Genomic DNA, 15,560 nt, shown 5'->3' on the forward strand with positions numbered 1-15,560 from the left:
CAAACTCAAATGTAAATATTCTAATATTTTGAGATACTGATTTTTGATTTTCATGAGCTGTAAGCTCTAATCATCAAAATTAAAAGAAATAAACATTTGAAATATATCAGTCTGTGTGTAATGAATGAATATAATATACAAGTTTCACTTTTGATGATATTCTAATTATATGACCAGCACCTGTATATATATATATATATATATATATATATATATATATATATAGTAATTTATAGCAAACAGCCTACTATAGTGTTTTTGAACCTTAGCTACTATGGTAAAGTACTTGAATTAATATGTTGTGGTAATTCTATAGTTGCTGTGGTAATATAACAACTATAGTAATATTAACCAATTACTTTACCCAATACTGTACAACTATAGGGTATATTATACTACAATACACTACAGTTTACTGTAGTAAAAACTAAAGTATACTACAGTATTTATCACTTCACTATAGTTAATACTACAGTATACTGTAGCATTCATTAACAAAGTGTTTGTTGTAAATACTATAATATATACAATATAATACACTTTACTATAGTATGGCTCAAAAACACTATAGCATTTACTATAAATTACAATATTTTTTAATGTGGGATGGAAGCCCGTTTCCGCCACTGAATAAAAAAAGTAAATCTGACCGTTTTTCTCTCAAAAAAAATCATGTTGGACTTTAAAATGTTCAAAGGTACTTTTTAAAAGTGTATCATTTTAAAGTATAGTACTTTACACTTTTAAAAAGTACTTTTGAACATTTTAAAGTCCAACATGATTTCATATTACATTTAAAGTTGCAACTTTTAAATTGCAACTTTTTTTTAATAAAACGTGTAATTATAAATGTATTTAAATAAATGACAGGTTTCAATAGAAATGACAATAAAATTTAGTTTATGATGCTTGTCAGTGCATTCAGCAGCAACACTTTAACCATATTTCAAAGACAACAGAAGAAATTATGAAATTATAAGTTCAGATAATTGCATTCATTATAAATGTAAAGTGTAATAAATTTTTTATATTATTGAAAATACCATGCAATTATATTCAGTTCACATGCAAGTATATTCCATACTTTAAAAAAGCTATATTCTACAGTATATATATATATATATATATATAAATCTAAGCAGCGTAACTGAGTTCTTGCTTTAATTATTTTATGCCATCTGATAAATAATTTAGATGACAATATCAAATGTTTAAGTGTTGCATTTCTAAATGTGTAGCACATCATCCTCAACACAAACATGCAAACATTTAGTTTTCATTTTGCTAACTTTATTTTATTATGTTACAGTTCCACATTCAAATCAACAACACTGTGATATTGACTACGGACAGGAATGTGAAATCAGTTCAAATACTTTTTTTTTTTTAGCTTTGTGCAAATTTAAACTCTAAATCCTAAAAACTAATATATTTAATCTGGTCAACATTAAAATGTATAGAAGATTTTGTAGTGGTTTGCCACTCATACTGTACTCTACTGTATGTAAACTGCTCGTTTACACAATTTCAAAATCTGACTGTTTTGACTTTCAGCCTCCTGCAGGTAATCATTTTATGGCATTCATAAAAATCAGTTTCACCCGTTTCACTGAAAAGCATTATTCTTCATAATATTATAGTTATGTTAGCATTTACAGACATCTGTGGCAAAAGTTGAGTTGACTGTATGAGTTCACAGTTGTAGTTAGAATGAATTAAACACACATCTATGAGCTGCTCTAGTTCAAACACACTTCATAATGGGAATGTATTTGTAAAACGTTCGCCTGAGCTGGTAATCCTGAATCCCTGAATCTACATCCAGCCTGCTATTTAACATGATTTGATCAACAACTGTGATATTTACACCCAAACTGCTGCTCATACAGTGATTGGCATCCTACAGAGATGCCATCCGACGGCCGCGAAGCCTGACTGAAATGAAATGTGTTTGAAGAGCCATGAAGATCGAGTTTTCATCTGTTCTGAAAGCTAACCGGAGGAAACTCCTGTTCATCATCCAGACAGACGGGTCCATCCGCAAACTCATGTTCTGGGATCAGCTCTCCTCTCTTCACACCAACATCCTCAGAGAAACCTGAAGGAAACACCGTCATTTACCTATAAATCCTCAGGAAGTGCCTTAAAAGTGCTGAAAAATAAACATTTGATGTGTTCTTATGGGGCTCGTGGTGATGTACCTGTGAGGGAACTAGAAGACGGAGTGTCTGGATTTGTGCTTGTGGCAACAGTCGCTGCGTATGATGGACTGCCAGCCTCCAGTTCTGTTTCATCTTCACTGTCAAACAGTCTGATGGATGAATCAAATGCAAATTTATCTAGAGATTTGACCATCAGCGCTTCAAATTTCAAAAGCTTCAATCAAAGAGTTTTGACTGAGTGACCTTTAGAAAAATATAATCGCCTCATTTATAAATTTTATGGCTTATTATGAATCAAATTGGACAATACTGTCAAATTATATCAATTATATAATTTATGGTTTACTGTGAATCAAACTGAAAAAAAAAAAAAACGGCAATTGAACTGTGATTTTTATTTTTATTGTGCATAAAATTGGACAAAAACGAGAGAAAAAAAACAACAACTGTAAATCAATTATATATTTTATGCTTTATTATTAATCCAATTGGACCAAAGAAAAACTGTACATTATATATATATATATATATATGTTTTTGTTTATTGTTTATCAAATTGCAAAAAATAAAAATGTACATCAATTATATAATTTATCGTTTATTGAGAATGAAATTGGACTAAAAAACTGTAAACCAATGATATATTTTATGGCTTATTGTGTATCAAATTGGAAAAAACACTGTAAATGAATTATATATTTTATGGCTTACTGTGAATTAAACTGTAATTCAACTGTTTTAATGTTTATTGTGCATCAAATTGGAAAAAAACTGTAAATCAATTATATATTTTGTGGCTTATTGTGTATCGATGTCACAAATCCTGTCGTCTTCCATTCACTTGCCACCAGAGGTCGCTCTTCTGTTACATTGACTCTCACATTACACAGACTGTTACATGTCACTCCGGACTACAGTTCCCATCATCAATTGCACTGATTACACACAGCTGTAACCAATCACACGCTCACCTGAAAGCTATTACACACACTATAACACACCCACTCAGATCCTGCTCAAGTCGCCGAGTATTGTTTGCGCATATCTCTGCGTTTGCAATAGCAACTTTACGGAGCCTTTCCGTGTTTCTGGTCTGGTTTAGTCTAGTCTTGAATGTTAGCCTGTTTATCTCGTCTTGTCAGTCTGCCGCCTGCCCTGGAATTATCACCTGTCTCGGATTAACCCTTTGTCTTGCTGTTTCGGACTCTGTTCGCCCCTCATCTGGACTATTGTTTGTCCGTGTGGATTATCCGTTCGCCTCGCCCCCCCTGGATTACGTCTGCCGTCAATCGACCCACGTGTGATCACCCGACTGCTCTTGTGACTTGCCCTCTATATACCTGTTTGCCAGTTTTCGACTCTGCCTGTGTATGACCATGTGTATGAATAAAGCTCTGCAGATGGATTCGCACGTCTCCATGTTCTGACCACTTCGTAACAGAATGCTCGGCCACACAAGGATCCAGCAGCTTTTCAAATGGACACTGGCCAGGAATGGACACAACAAAAATATTATTTGCCCTTAAACAAGGCCCACGATTGCTGGAGAAATATGTTCGAGAATTTTCTCTTTTATGTTCGTTTCGGCCACAACGATGCTCCGTCATGTCACAGCTGCCATTCATGAGTCAAGTCACGTTACGGTTAATCTTCATGAGTCCAGTCATGTTACAGTTGATATCCATGAGTCAAGTCACAGCCGATTTTCCTGAGTCAAGTCACAGTCGATTGTCATGAGTCCAGTCACGTCACAGGTGATCTTCCAGAGTCTCGTCACGTCTCAGGTGATTTTTCAAAGTCTTGTCACGTCCTGTCTGTCGCACCCAGATCTTCAAGATCAGTCCTTCGGTATCCCAGTCTGTTAGCCAGTGTTAGGGATGCACCGCTGGTGTCTGCACGCACAGCTGGTATCCCCAAACCCACTCACTCTAGCCCTACTGTCTCTGAACTAATTCCCCTGTCTGTAGCGCTTCCCACATTGGGGATCGCTTTATGGTGTATTTGAGCTGCATACACCACCACTGAAACTCTAAAAACGGCAGCGTCAACTATGATGTCTCCAGAGGTGGTGGCTGACGCTGCAGAACTTCCCGAGGCGGCAGTGCTCGCTTCAGCTCCTTGCACGGTGGTGGAGCCCAGTAATGCACCCTCAGCCTGTCATGTCACGGTCGAAGGCACCGTTGCTGAACTCTCTGCATCTGTTGAAACTCCTGATGGTACTGCTGTAGAACTTCTAGAGGTGGCGGCATCCGCTGCAGAACCTCCAACGGTGTCAGTGGTATCCGCTTATCAGTTCTCTGCCTGTCCTGTCACGGATATGGAGGTCGTCTGTGAACTCTCTGTCTGTCCCGTTATGGTCAAGGAGACCGTCTGTGAACTCTTAATTTGTCCTGTCACAGTCAAGGAGACTGTCAGTGAACTTCCAGCCTGTCCTGTCACAGCCAGAAAGGCTGCCCCAGAACTCTCGTCCTGTCCTGACCTGGCTATGGAGGCCAATTATGAACTTTTGTCTTGTTCCGACCCAGCTGAAGAAGCTGCCTTTAGACTCTCAGTCTTATCTGTCGCAGCCGAGGAGGCTGTTTGTGAACACTCTGTCTTGCCAGTCACAGTCAATGAATCTAAATATGAACTCTCTACCTTTGTTGTCTCCACAAATATGTCTATAGAATCATCCGTTTGCCAATCCCAGTCAGTGAGTCAAATTATAAGCTGTCATCTTACTCAGTCTCTCCAAGTGTGTCAACTGTTGAACTGTCTTCAGTTTCTGTCAAGAGGTCAGGTCATGTGACGTTTGCAGGGGTGTCTCATACTAAATCATCTGTTGTACCAGCTTCAGTCAGTGAATCTACTTTTAAACTGTCTGTCTAGCCAGCCCAGTTCCAATCAATGCACATGATTTCTGAATTGTGTATCAATGTGTCTCATGATGATGTTTCTGCCCAGTTTCTGCCAATGAACCTGAGTGTGAATTGCTAGCCCTTCCAGTTTCAGATTTTGTTTATGAAATGTCTGCCAGTTCAGTTTCAGTCAGTGAGCCTAATGTTGAATCATCTGTCTGTTTAGTCTTGCCAAGTGTGTCTGGTTTCAAAGTGTCTGTGCTGCCGGATTCAGTCTGTGAATTGAGTTACAAACCGTCAGTCTGTCCAATTTCCCCACATGTCTCAGAGCTTGAACTGTCTGTCACATCCAGGGAACCCGCCTCTGAACGCTCGATCCTGTATGTCATGAGCTCAGAAACTAGAGATGCACTCCACCTTTGCCCCGGTAACCCTGTCACTGACATAGAGACCGCTCATGCACTGATAACCTGTTTTGTTACCCAAAAGGTGTCTAACTATGAATCATCTGTTCCACCAGTTTCAGTCAGTGATTCGAATTATGAGTTATCTGTCTGTTCAGTTCTCCCAAGTGTATCTGAGTTTGAACCGTCTGCTTCACCAGTTCTAGTCAGTGAGGCTAATAGTGAAATGTCTACCTGCCCAGTTTTCCCAAGTGTGTCTGATTGTGAACTATCTGCCTTGTCATTCTTTGTTTGTGAGTTAATGTACGAAAGCTCTGCAGAAGGATCCGCACATCTCCATGTTCTGATCACTCCATAACAATCGAATTGGAAAAAGAAAACTTTAAATGAATTATATATTTTATGGTTTTTTTAAATCAAATTGGACCAAAAAAACCCCTGTACAATCGATTATATATTTTTTAGTTTATTGTGTATCAAATTGGACAAAAACTGTACATCAGTTATATATATTATGGTTTATTGCAAGTGAAATAGGACAAAAAAAAACTGTAAACTGAATATATTTTTTTTAGTTTATTGTGAATCAAATTGGACAAAAACTATAGATCAATTATATATTTTATGGCTTATTGTGTATCAAATTGAATGAAAAACGGTAAATTAATTTGTATAAATTTAGACATTGAATTCTATATTTAATGGTTTGTCAAATTAGACGAAAAAATGAAAGTCAATGCACATATAATTTGAATTTTTGAAACAAATGACTAATATATAATCTGCAGTACTGACTCACCTGTGCTTCTTCACTAAATGACAGTCTCCTCCTTCCTGAGGATCTACATTGTAGATGTAGAGATGGCCATCTAGTGAGGTCACCAGAAGACGCGGAACCTTCTGGATCCTGCAGACGATGATATATACATTCAAGTATTTCCTCAACTCCATACGCTCGTATACAGTAATGCATTGGACTCACGTGGAAAGAGCCGCTATGTTCCTCACGTCAGCCACACTGAGGCGAACGGTCGCAAACGCTCTGTCCTGATGCATTATATCCGACACCTGAGAGGGAAGGTAGGTGCTGGCCGCTGAAAACATCTTCCCCATATATGCAGACCACGATGGAGACTCGTTACTGTTCTCATGAAAGCACACGTGACATCATGAAGGTTTCATAAAGCTACAAAAGCCTACATTCTGCTGCATTAATTTATGCACATCATATCACACCTGGGACTGTGGTGCTCCAGTCTGAAGATGTGAACGGTCTCTGTGTTACTGGAGGCACAGAGAAACTGTGCATCGGCACTGAACGACAGGGAACTGATGCTGACATACCTAAACACAAAGACCATGAAATGATATGAGTTTGCAAGCAAGTAAATCTTTTTTTTTTCACCTGCCCTTTCGGATTATACCAGTTTTTAAGTCATTATTAAAATCTCATTTCTTTTCACTGGCTGTTAATGTTTTCATCACATGTCACATTTATTTTATGTATGATGTCTGTCTGTTATGTCTTTTTACTTTTCTTGTTTACTTATGTTATTTGGTCTGTTTTTTTGATGCATTGTAAAGCAAGCTTTTGCTGCATAAATAGTGCTACATAAATAAACCTTTGACTTTGTACTGATCCCATTGTGAGGGATTCCTATTATTAAATAACTAAATAAATAGTATAAAATATATTTACATAATAAAATGTAACAAGTAATGAATGAATGAAAAAATAAATAAATTTTATTTATTAAAAAATAAATTAATAATATATAACTCCTTTGTCTTAAAATGTGTCAAAATTATAGCTTGACAAGAAATGCCAATTTAAAAATTTAAGACTGAATTAAAAAATAAATCAATAAAAATAATACATTAATATATAGTTTTTTTAATTAAAACTACATATGCACACTCACACACACACACATATATATGCACATTTTGCAATGCAATTTTTTTTTTTAAATTAGCAAAAATAAATTATGAAACATTTCCAAGACAGTCTTAATATAATAAAACATGTTAGTTTTAATACAAATCAACCATCGGTATGTACAGTAAAAGTGCCTGTAGCTGAATAAACACCCTTCTATTGTTTCATAACAACTGTGTTTCATTATCTGACTGTATGTCAGCTCGCTCACCTCTTCATCCCTCTGCGGAACTCAAACAGCCTGACTCCGTCAGGTACGCTGAAAACCCGTATAACAGTGCCCTGGGAATCACAATATCAAATCAGATCACAGTACAAAAAATGAAGCTGCTCCACTAAACTGTCACGGAGAAGACTTCAGACTCACTTTTTCAGAAGCACTGGCCAGATTGGTTCCTGAAGCATTGAATGCGATGGCAGCTACATGACTGGCGTGAGCCGAGATCACGGTCACCATATTCTACAAATATTGAAAGTGGAGAGCTTTAAGTTGCAATAAGCTTCGCTTTCCATTAAAGCAAGTTTCAATGGGGTTCTTACCAGATTCAAAGCATCATACAGAGTGATTTCTCCAGCGGTGAAGCTCCCTGGATATGCCAGATACGAGTTGGAATGATTGACAGAAAGCGCACAGAGACCTGGCAGAGAAGAGAGCATTTACAGATCATTCTGGCCCAGTTTAACCCTGGATAGATACATTTTGCTCAACTGAAGCAATAAAACAGTGATGACTCTGACATGCAGGGTTTCAAGTGTTATTACACCAATAACTCAAAAGTATACTTCAACCATGTGTAGTGTTTACCTTTGGGGTTTGGTGGCGTGTTGAGAAGAGACTTGAGAAGTTTCATGTCCTTGATGTTGTGGATGTACAGAGCCTCCTCCAGACAAACTACAAGCCTCTGAAGAAAGGACATACAAAATGCTGGAATAAACCCTGTAAGCCTCAAAACTAAACATGTCTCTTCTGCTGACCAGGGCTGCATTTATTCGGACAAAACTAAAACTAAAAAAGTAAAAATTGTGAAATATTATTACGATTTAAAACAGCTGTTTTCTACGTGAATACACGTTAAAATGTAATTTATTTCTGTGATCAAAACTGAATTTTCAGCATCATTACTCCAGTCTTCAGTGATCCTTCAGAAATCATTCTAATATGCTGATTTGCTGCTCAAGAAACATTTCTGATTATTATCAATGGTGAAAACAGTTTCATATTTTTGTGGAAACTGTGATGCATTTTATTTTTCAGGATTCTTTGATGAATAGAAAGTTCAAAACAACAACATTTATTTGAAATAGAAATCTTTTGCAACATTATAAATGTCTTTACCGTCACTTTTGATCAATTTAGTGAGCATTACGAAACTCTTGCTGACCCTAATCATGTGAATGGTAGTGAATGTGTACCTGTCGGTTGAGTTTGACAGCGAGGATGTTGTTGGAGTAGCTGTAGTTACAGATCTCCGTGCCTTTCTTGAAATGGTAGATGTTCATTCTGAAGGGTGTGGATCTGCTCACAACCACCATCAGACTGCTGGAGAAGAGCCGCTCCGCTATATACACATCAGGGCTTTCCACTAATCACACACACACACACACACACAAAGACATCCAGAAAGACATTATATACTGAATGTTTACATTACAAAGAAGACACAAAGTAGATGAATGTCACTGCATTTAGATGTTGCACTAAGTAACATGTTTCACTAATGTTTGACAACCACAAAAATGTCCAAATGCTATGTTATCGATAATAAAAAAGCATTATTTTGTTACTTGAAAAAAATAGATGTTAACTGAAATAAAATTCAATTTAAAAATGTATTTTATTTCAGCTAGTTGACAAAGCAACACTTCTCATTTTCATTTAGATTAACTTGATGTACTAAAATACCTAAAACTGAAATGTAAACACACTACAAAAAAATAAATAATAATAATAATAAAAAATAATAATTAAAATAAATGAAAAATATTTTAAATACAAGCTAATTTAAAATATTAATAAAACATATCAGTGGTAATAAAATAACATTGATATGGTTGTATTATTTTAAAACATGCCTGCACAATTAACCAAAATTAATCACAATGGTTCGATTTATTAAAACATATATGTATGGCTTTCTTTACAAGCAGGAATGTTAAAAGTTACTTTAGAAAATCTGAAATATAAGATGTGTCGACTTTGCTATTATTCTAAAATATGGACAACAGCAGTAATACCGAATGAGCCGGTGTGTTCAAATCTTTAACTAGTAGTTTATTGATCGATTTTTTTCCAGATTTTATTGTGTTACAGAACCACGATTCGTTTATTTCTCTGTCAACTCTTTGGTCTGTTCATAGGCTCTGTGCAGGTGTTCGTGTACATAACGGTCTGAGATGACCTGACCCTTGCCTTGGTTCTGTTTATTTTACAAACTTCCCAAATGCAGCTGCAATCAAACATCTGTGACCGCCTCAAGGCATTAATGTCTCTGTGATCAAAAGACAGTCGCACAGTGATATGATCAGATAACTTTGAGACAGTTGTTACCTCCTCGATGAATGCAATCCATTCTGTCTACAGAGGACAGAGAGAAAAGCCTGTAGCCATTCTTACCACCAACAGCCAAAGACCTGAAAAAAGACAAATCTATATATCCAACTATATTCAAATTTAATTTTTAATCAAGAGGTTTTAGATATAATCACACACACACACACACATAATCTATATATTTCCATGCAATAATAATTATAATATCATAACAATAATAAAATCAACTAGAAATGAAGATGTGCTTCAATGGCATGTTTTCCCCTGTTTTGTAATATGGTATTGCGGGCCAAATTAAGGTCATCATCACCGAGTCCTGGTTTGGGCATTTCGTGTATTTTTTAAGTGCATATGTGAACTTGCAGCACAAAAGCAGTCATAAGCAGCACAGGTATATTTGTAGCAAAAGCCAACAATACACTGTATGAGTCAAAATTATCAATTTTTCTTTTATGCCAAAAATCATTAGGATATTAAGTAAAGATCATGTTCCATGAAGATATTTTGTACATTTCTTACCGTAAATATATCAAAACTTCATTTTTGATTAGTAATATGTATTGCTAAGAACTTCATTTGGACAACTTTAAAGGCGATTTTCTCAATATTTAGATTTTTTTGCACCCTCAGATTCCAGATTTTCAAATAGTTGTATCTCAGCCAAATATTGTCAGATCCTAACAAACCATACATCAATGGAAAGATTCAGCTTACAGATGCTGTATACATCACACTTTCTAAAAATTGACCCTTATGACTGGTTTTGTGATCCAGGGTCACATATGGAACATATATGGATCTCTTTTGGCTTTTTAAGAACTTGACAAAAAGGAATGTAGCGTTACGTCGTGTCCTGGTTGAAGGAAGCGCAGAAGAGCCTCTGAAGTTTGGGAGATCCATCAGCCCTCTCTCTGTCTGGGGAGGAACCGGATCTTCGCACCTTCTCTCCGGTTCGGAACTCTTGGATCGGTTCGATCATCCCAAAACTGTCCCACTCAGCAGTGACTCAAAATACGCTGTCCATTAACTGTGCCGATTTTGCGTTTCAAGAAAATTATATGTTGGGCAACTAATTACTGTTTTTAAAATTATTATTATCACATGCTCGATTAACAACGTCCAGTTGCTGACATGCACAACATTGAGTTAGAGCAAAAACAAAAACCTGCTGACGTCATGCATTTACGTCATAGTGCCATGTAATATAATTAATCTTATTGGTTGAAGAAAACGTCTGTCTCGCTTGGTTTGGGCCTATTGCTCAAAAACTATGTCGGATTGGCTTACATATGTACCTGGAGGCCGGCCAATGGGCGTGGCTTTTGAAAAGCCGCCGGTGATTGGCTGCTTTCACTCTCAATAACAGCACGAGGGATTGTTTTGGTCGAATGAGTCGAGAGAAATGTGTCACGCTGTGAATAAAGAACAACTTGTTTATGAATCACCCTTAAACAAACACACACGCTTAAATCTCATCCCTAAATTCAACATCAATAAATTTATTTCAGTTATTTATTAATTTTTTTTTTAATTTTGAGTGCTTCTACACAACTTAGAGCATGTTGTTTGGTCATTTTCAGGTGATTTTCTTTACTCGGCTCACAATCTGAAATGGCAGCAGGTGAGAATGAATTTGAACGATCTCCTGTTTTTACCTGGTATTTTTATCTTTGCACAGTTGTTAAAGTAGGCTATATTGCTGTTATGAAGTGTGAACACGATAGGACTGCAAAACATGCACATACCAATATCCAGCAGTTCATCATCAATTATTCATTAACCATTAAAGTTCGTTCTGTTGTGAATTATGAGGTTGTAATTGATGGAATATGCTTTTTAGGAACCCATCTGCCCGCATTATTTCAACATATTTTTAAATATTCATTTTTTTTTAAATATTCATTATATTACCTGTGAAAAACGTGCGTGCTTGATGTGAGAACCAATGATCATTGTTTGGAATTATTATTTTTTAAATGAAATGTTACAAATCTCCAAAAAAGTGCTTAAATGAACATTGTATGTTTACTTAATTGTAATTCATGTTTAGTGACTTTCTTACCAGCTAGTGGATAAGTTGTATTAATAATATGTCATTATATGACACATTGAGTAGGAATTTGGACTCTCAATGAATATTTTTTAATCTTAATAATTACATGATTTGCTCATTAATTCATATAATTAGTCGCAAATAATTATGTAGCAATATTTGCTGAGAACCCCCATATAAACAATTAAAAGATTAATTATCCTTTTAGACAGTGACATAGACAACACAAAAAAGTGGCCTTTCAAAACATTAATGTTGTATGTTTTAATTCTATGACTCTCCTCATTAATTCAACACATCCTTGCATTCTGTCTGGAATATGTTTATAACCTCTGCATCACATTGTTATTAAAAGTGATATTTCACCCAAAAATTAAGATTCTCATGTCGTCGCAGATGTTCATGACTTTCTTTCTTCAGATGAACACAAGCAAAGATTTTTAGTCTGTATAATGCAAGGGGACAGGACCACCATGAGTTACTGTCATATTCACTTTGTGTAGTTTTTGAAGTGTCATTTTTGGACGTGCCATACTTGTTATATGAGGAAAGATGATTTAGTTTAGATGATTTAGATCTTAGTTTGATCTGATAAATGAAAGTCATATACAGTATATATTTATATATATATTTATAATTTAACTAACTGCATGGTTTTTACTGTACCACCAATAACCTAAATATAATGTAGAATCTTAAATTTTTTGTAAAGCTGTTTTGCGAAGATTTGTATCGTGAAAAGCGCTATACTAATATAACAATTATAATAATTTGAACTGAAAAACCTGTGTATAGTGGTGTGAAAAAGTGTTGGGCCCCTTCCTGATTTTTAAATTTTTTGCATGTTTGTCACACTTTAATGTTTCAGATCATCAAACAAATTTAAATATTAATCAAAGATAACACAAGTAAACACAACATGCAGTTTTTAAATGAAGTTTTTTATTATGAAGGGAAAACAAAATCCAAACCCACATGGCCCTGTGTGAAAAAGTGCTTGCCCCGTCCTATTAAATCATGAAAGAACTGTGATTAACCACATTATTTTAGAAAGCTGAGTTAAATTTCATGAGCCAAACCCAGGCCTGATTACTGCCAGACCTGTTGAATCAAGAAATCACTTAAATAGATCCTGTCTGACAAAGTGAAGCATGTTTAAAGAGCAACACATCATTCCGCGATCTTAAGAAATTCATAGACAGATGAGAAACAAAATAGTTTACATGTATCAGTCTGGAAAGGGTTATAAAGCCATTTCTAAGGCTTTGGGACTCCAGCGAACCACGGTCAGAGCCATTATCCACAAATGGAGAAAACTTGGAACAGCGGTGAACCTTCCCAGGAGCGGCCGGCCTACCAAAATTACTCCAAGAGCGCAAAGATGACTCATCCAGGAGGTCATAAAAGAACCCAGAACAACATCTAAAGAACCGCAGGCCTCACTTGCCTCAATTAAGGTAATATTCATTAAACAGCATCCATGGGAGAGTTCCAAGGCAAAAGCCATTGCTGACCAAAAAGAACACAAAGGCTCGTCTCACATTTGCCAAAAATATCTTGATTATCCCCAAGACTTTTGGGCAAATATTCTGTGGACTGATGCGACAAAAGTTGAACTTTTTGGAAGGTGTGTGTCTCGTTACATCTGGCGTAAAACCAACACAGCATTTCATAAAAAGAACATCCTACCAACAGTCAAACATGGTGGTGGTAGTGTGATGGTCTGGGGCTGCTTTGCAGCTTCAGAACCTGGATGACTTGCCATAATTGATGGAACCATGAATTCTGCTCTCTATCAGAAAATCCTGAAGGAGAATGTCCGGCCGTCAGTTCGTGATCTCAAGCTCAAGTGCATTTGGCTTCTGCAGCAGGACAATGATTCCAAACACAGCAGCAAGTCCACCTCTGAATGTCTCAAGAAAAACATAATTAAGGTTTTGGAGTGGCCAAGTCAGTCTGGACTTAAATCCAACTGAAATGCTGTGGCATGACCTTAAACAGTCCATTCATGCTCGAAAACCCTCCAATGTGGCTGAATTACAACAATTCTGCAAAGAAGAGTGGGCCAGAATTCCTCCACAGCGCTGTAACAGACTCATTGCCAGTTATCATAAACGCTTGATTGCAGTTGTTGCTGCAAAGGGTGGCACAACCAGTTATTAGGTTTAGAGGACAAGCTCTTTTTCACACAGGGCCATGTGGGTTTGGATTTTGTTTTCCCTTCATAATAAAAAACTTCATTAAAAACTGCATGTTGTGTTTACTTGTGTTATCTTTGATTACTATTTAAATTAGTTTGATGATCTGAAACATTAAAGTGTGACAAACATGCAAAAAAAATTAAAAATCAGGAAGGGGGCCAACACTTTTTCACACCACTGTATGTATGTGTGTATATATATATATATATATATATATATATGGGATGGCATGAGGGTGGAAAGGATGGAGTTTCCCTATAATCCCTTTCCATGCAATTTTGTGTGTGTGTGTGTGTTCTGCTGTGCTGCATTTTAATTGTTGTTGTTGCACTAGATATACATGTTTGACCTGTGCCATTGCATTTTGTTTAGTTTTCTTTAACCAAACTTCTGTATGTCTGTCAGAAAAAAAAAAGTACTTCTACTTTTTTAATACTTGAGTACAGTTTAAAGTTGTACTTTTTTTTACTTTTACTCAAGTATGTTTTTGGCCAGATACTTGAACTTTTAATTGAGTAAAATTTTCACTGAGTATCTTTACTTTCACTTGAGTAAAATTTTTTAATACTTTTTACACCTCTGGTCATTTTACATTATTGACACACTATTTTGATATTGAAAAGTTGCTTTGACACAATCTGTATTGTTAAAAGCGCTATATAAATAAAGGTGACTTGACTTGACTTGTTTACCTATGGAAGCATATGTGTAGCTAAATTCAATTTGAAATGTAATATGCAAAATGGCAATGTATTTCTATATTTAAATGTACATTTTCCCATTCATATGTGCAACATTTAGTGCAAAATGAAAATTCAATCATATCATTTAAATTTGCCATTTTCTACACTAGTTTTAATATGTAAATTAAAAAAAAAAATTTAATATGTAAATTAAAAACAAAAAGCTTTATAAGTTGCAAAATTAAAATGAAAATGTATTACCCAAATTGATTAGATATGCTTAACATGTCCAAACAAAAACTGTAGCAATGCTGTTTTTCCTAAATGCATTTAGACTTAGGGGTAGGACACTTGGGATTGCATTTTCATCGTGATACCGCGTGATAATTGTAGCAAAATGCATTCTGAGCCAAAGCTGCAGCAAAAGGGTGATATCGTGTAAATGTCCTTTATTTTTCTTAAATGCATTGACACTTACATATATGACGTTTCAAATGCATTTTCATTAAATACCCCGCTATGAATATAGTTTAAGTCATTGTGGATTTGAAAATGCATTCCGAGCCGAGCACGCCCCCGAGCTGTCAATCATTACATCAGGGCGGGGCTCGGCACACAGTGCTATTCTACACTTATTTACTACCTTACCTTATATTTTTATATATATATATATATATATATATATATATATATATATATATATATATATATTTTTATACTTTTAATCCGT

General features: G+C 35.7%; 1 protein-coding gene across 1 annotated transcript; it reads right to left on the minus strand.

The window, feature by feature from the left end:
• Positions 1-1,155: 1,155 nt before the first annotated feature.
• LOC131551574 (WD repeat domain phosphoinositide-interacting protein 1) lies at positions 1,156-11,068 on the minus strand. The gene is made up of 12 exons (XM_058794601.1): positions 10,739-11,068; positions 9,891-9,973; positions 8,756-8,925; positions 8,148-8,244; positions 7,883-7,980; positions 7,710-7,802; positions 7,554-7,624; positions 6,640-6,747; positions 6,386-6,544; positions 6,203-6,310; positions 2,202-2,311; positions 1,156-2,098 (listed from the first exon to the last, which is right to left on the minus strand). The coding sequence occupies exons 1-12, from the start codon at positions 10,870-10,872 to the stop codon at positions 1,977-1,979; spliced, it is 1,353 nt and encodes a 450-aa protein (XP_058650584.1). The 5' UTR covers positions 10,873-11,068; the 3' UTR covers positions 1,156-1,976.
• Positions 11,069-15,560: the final 4,492 nt, after the last annotated feature.

The sequence above is a fragment of the Onychostoma macrolepis genome, chromosome 12, assembly GCF_012432095.1.
Source record: "Onychostoma macrolepis isolate SWU-2019 chromosome 12, ASM1243209v1, whole genome shotgun sequence".
NCBI lineage: Eukaryota > Metazoa > Chordata > Actinopteri > Cypriniformes > Cyprinidae > Onychostoma > Onychostoma macrolepis.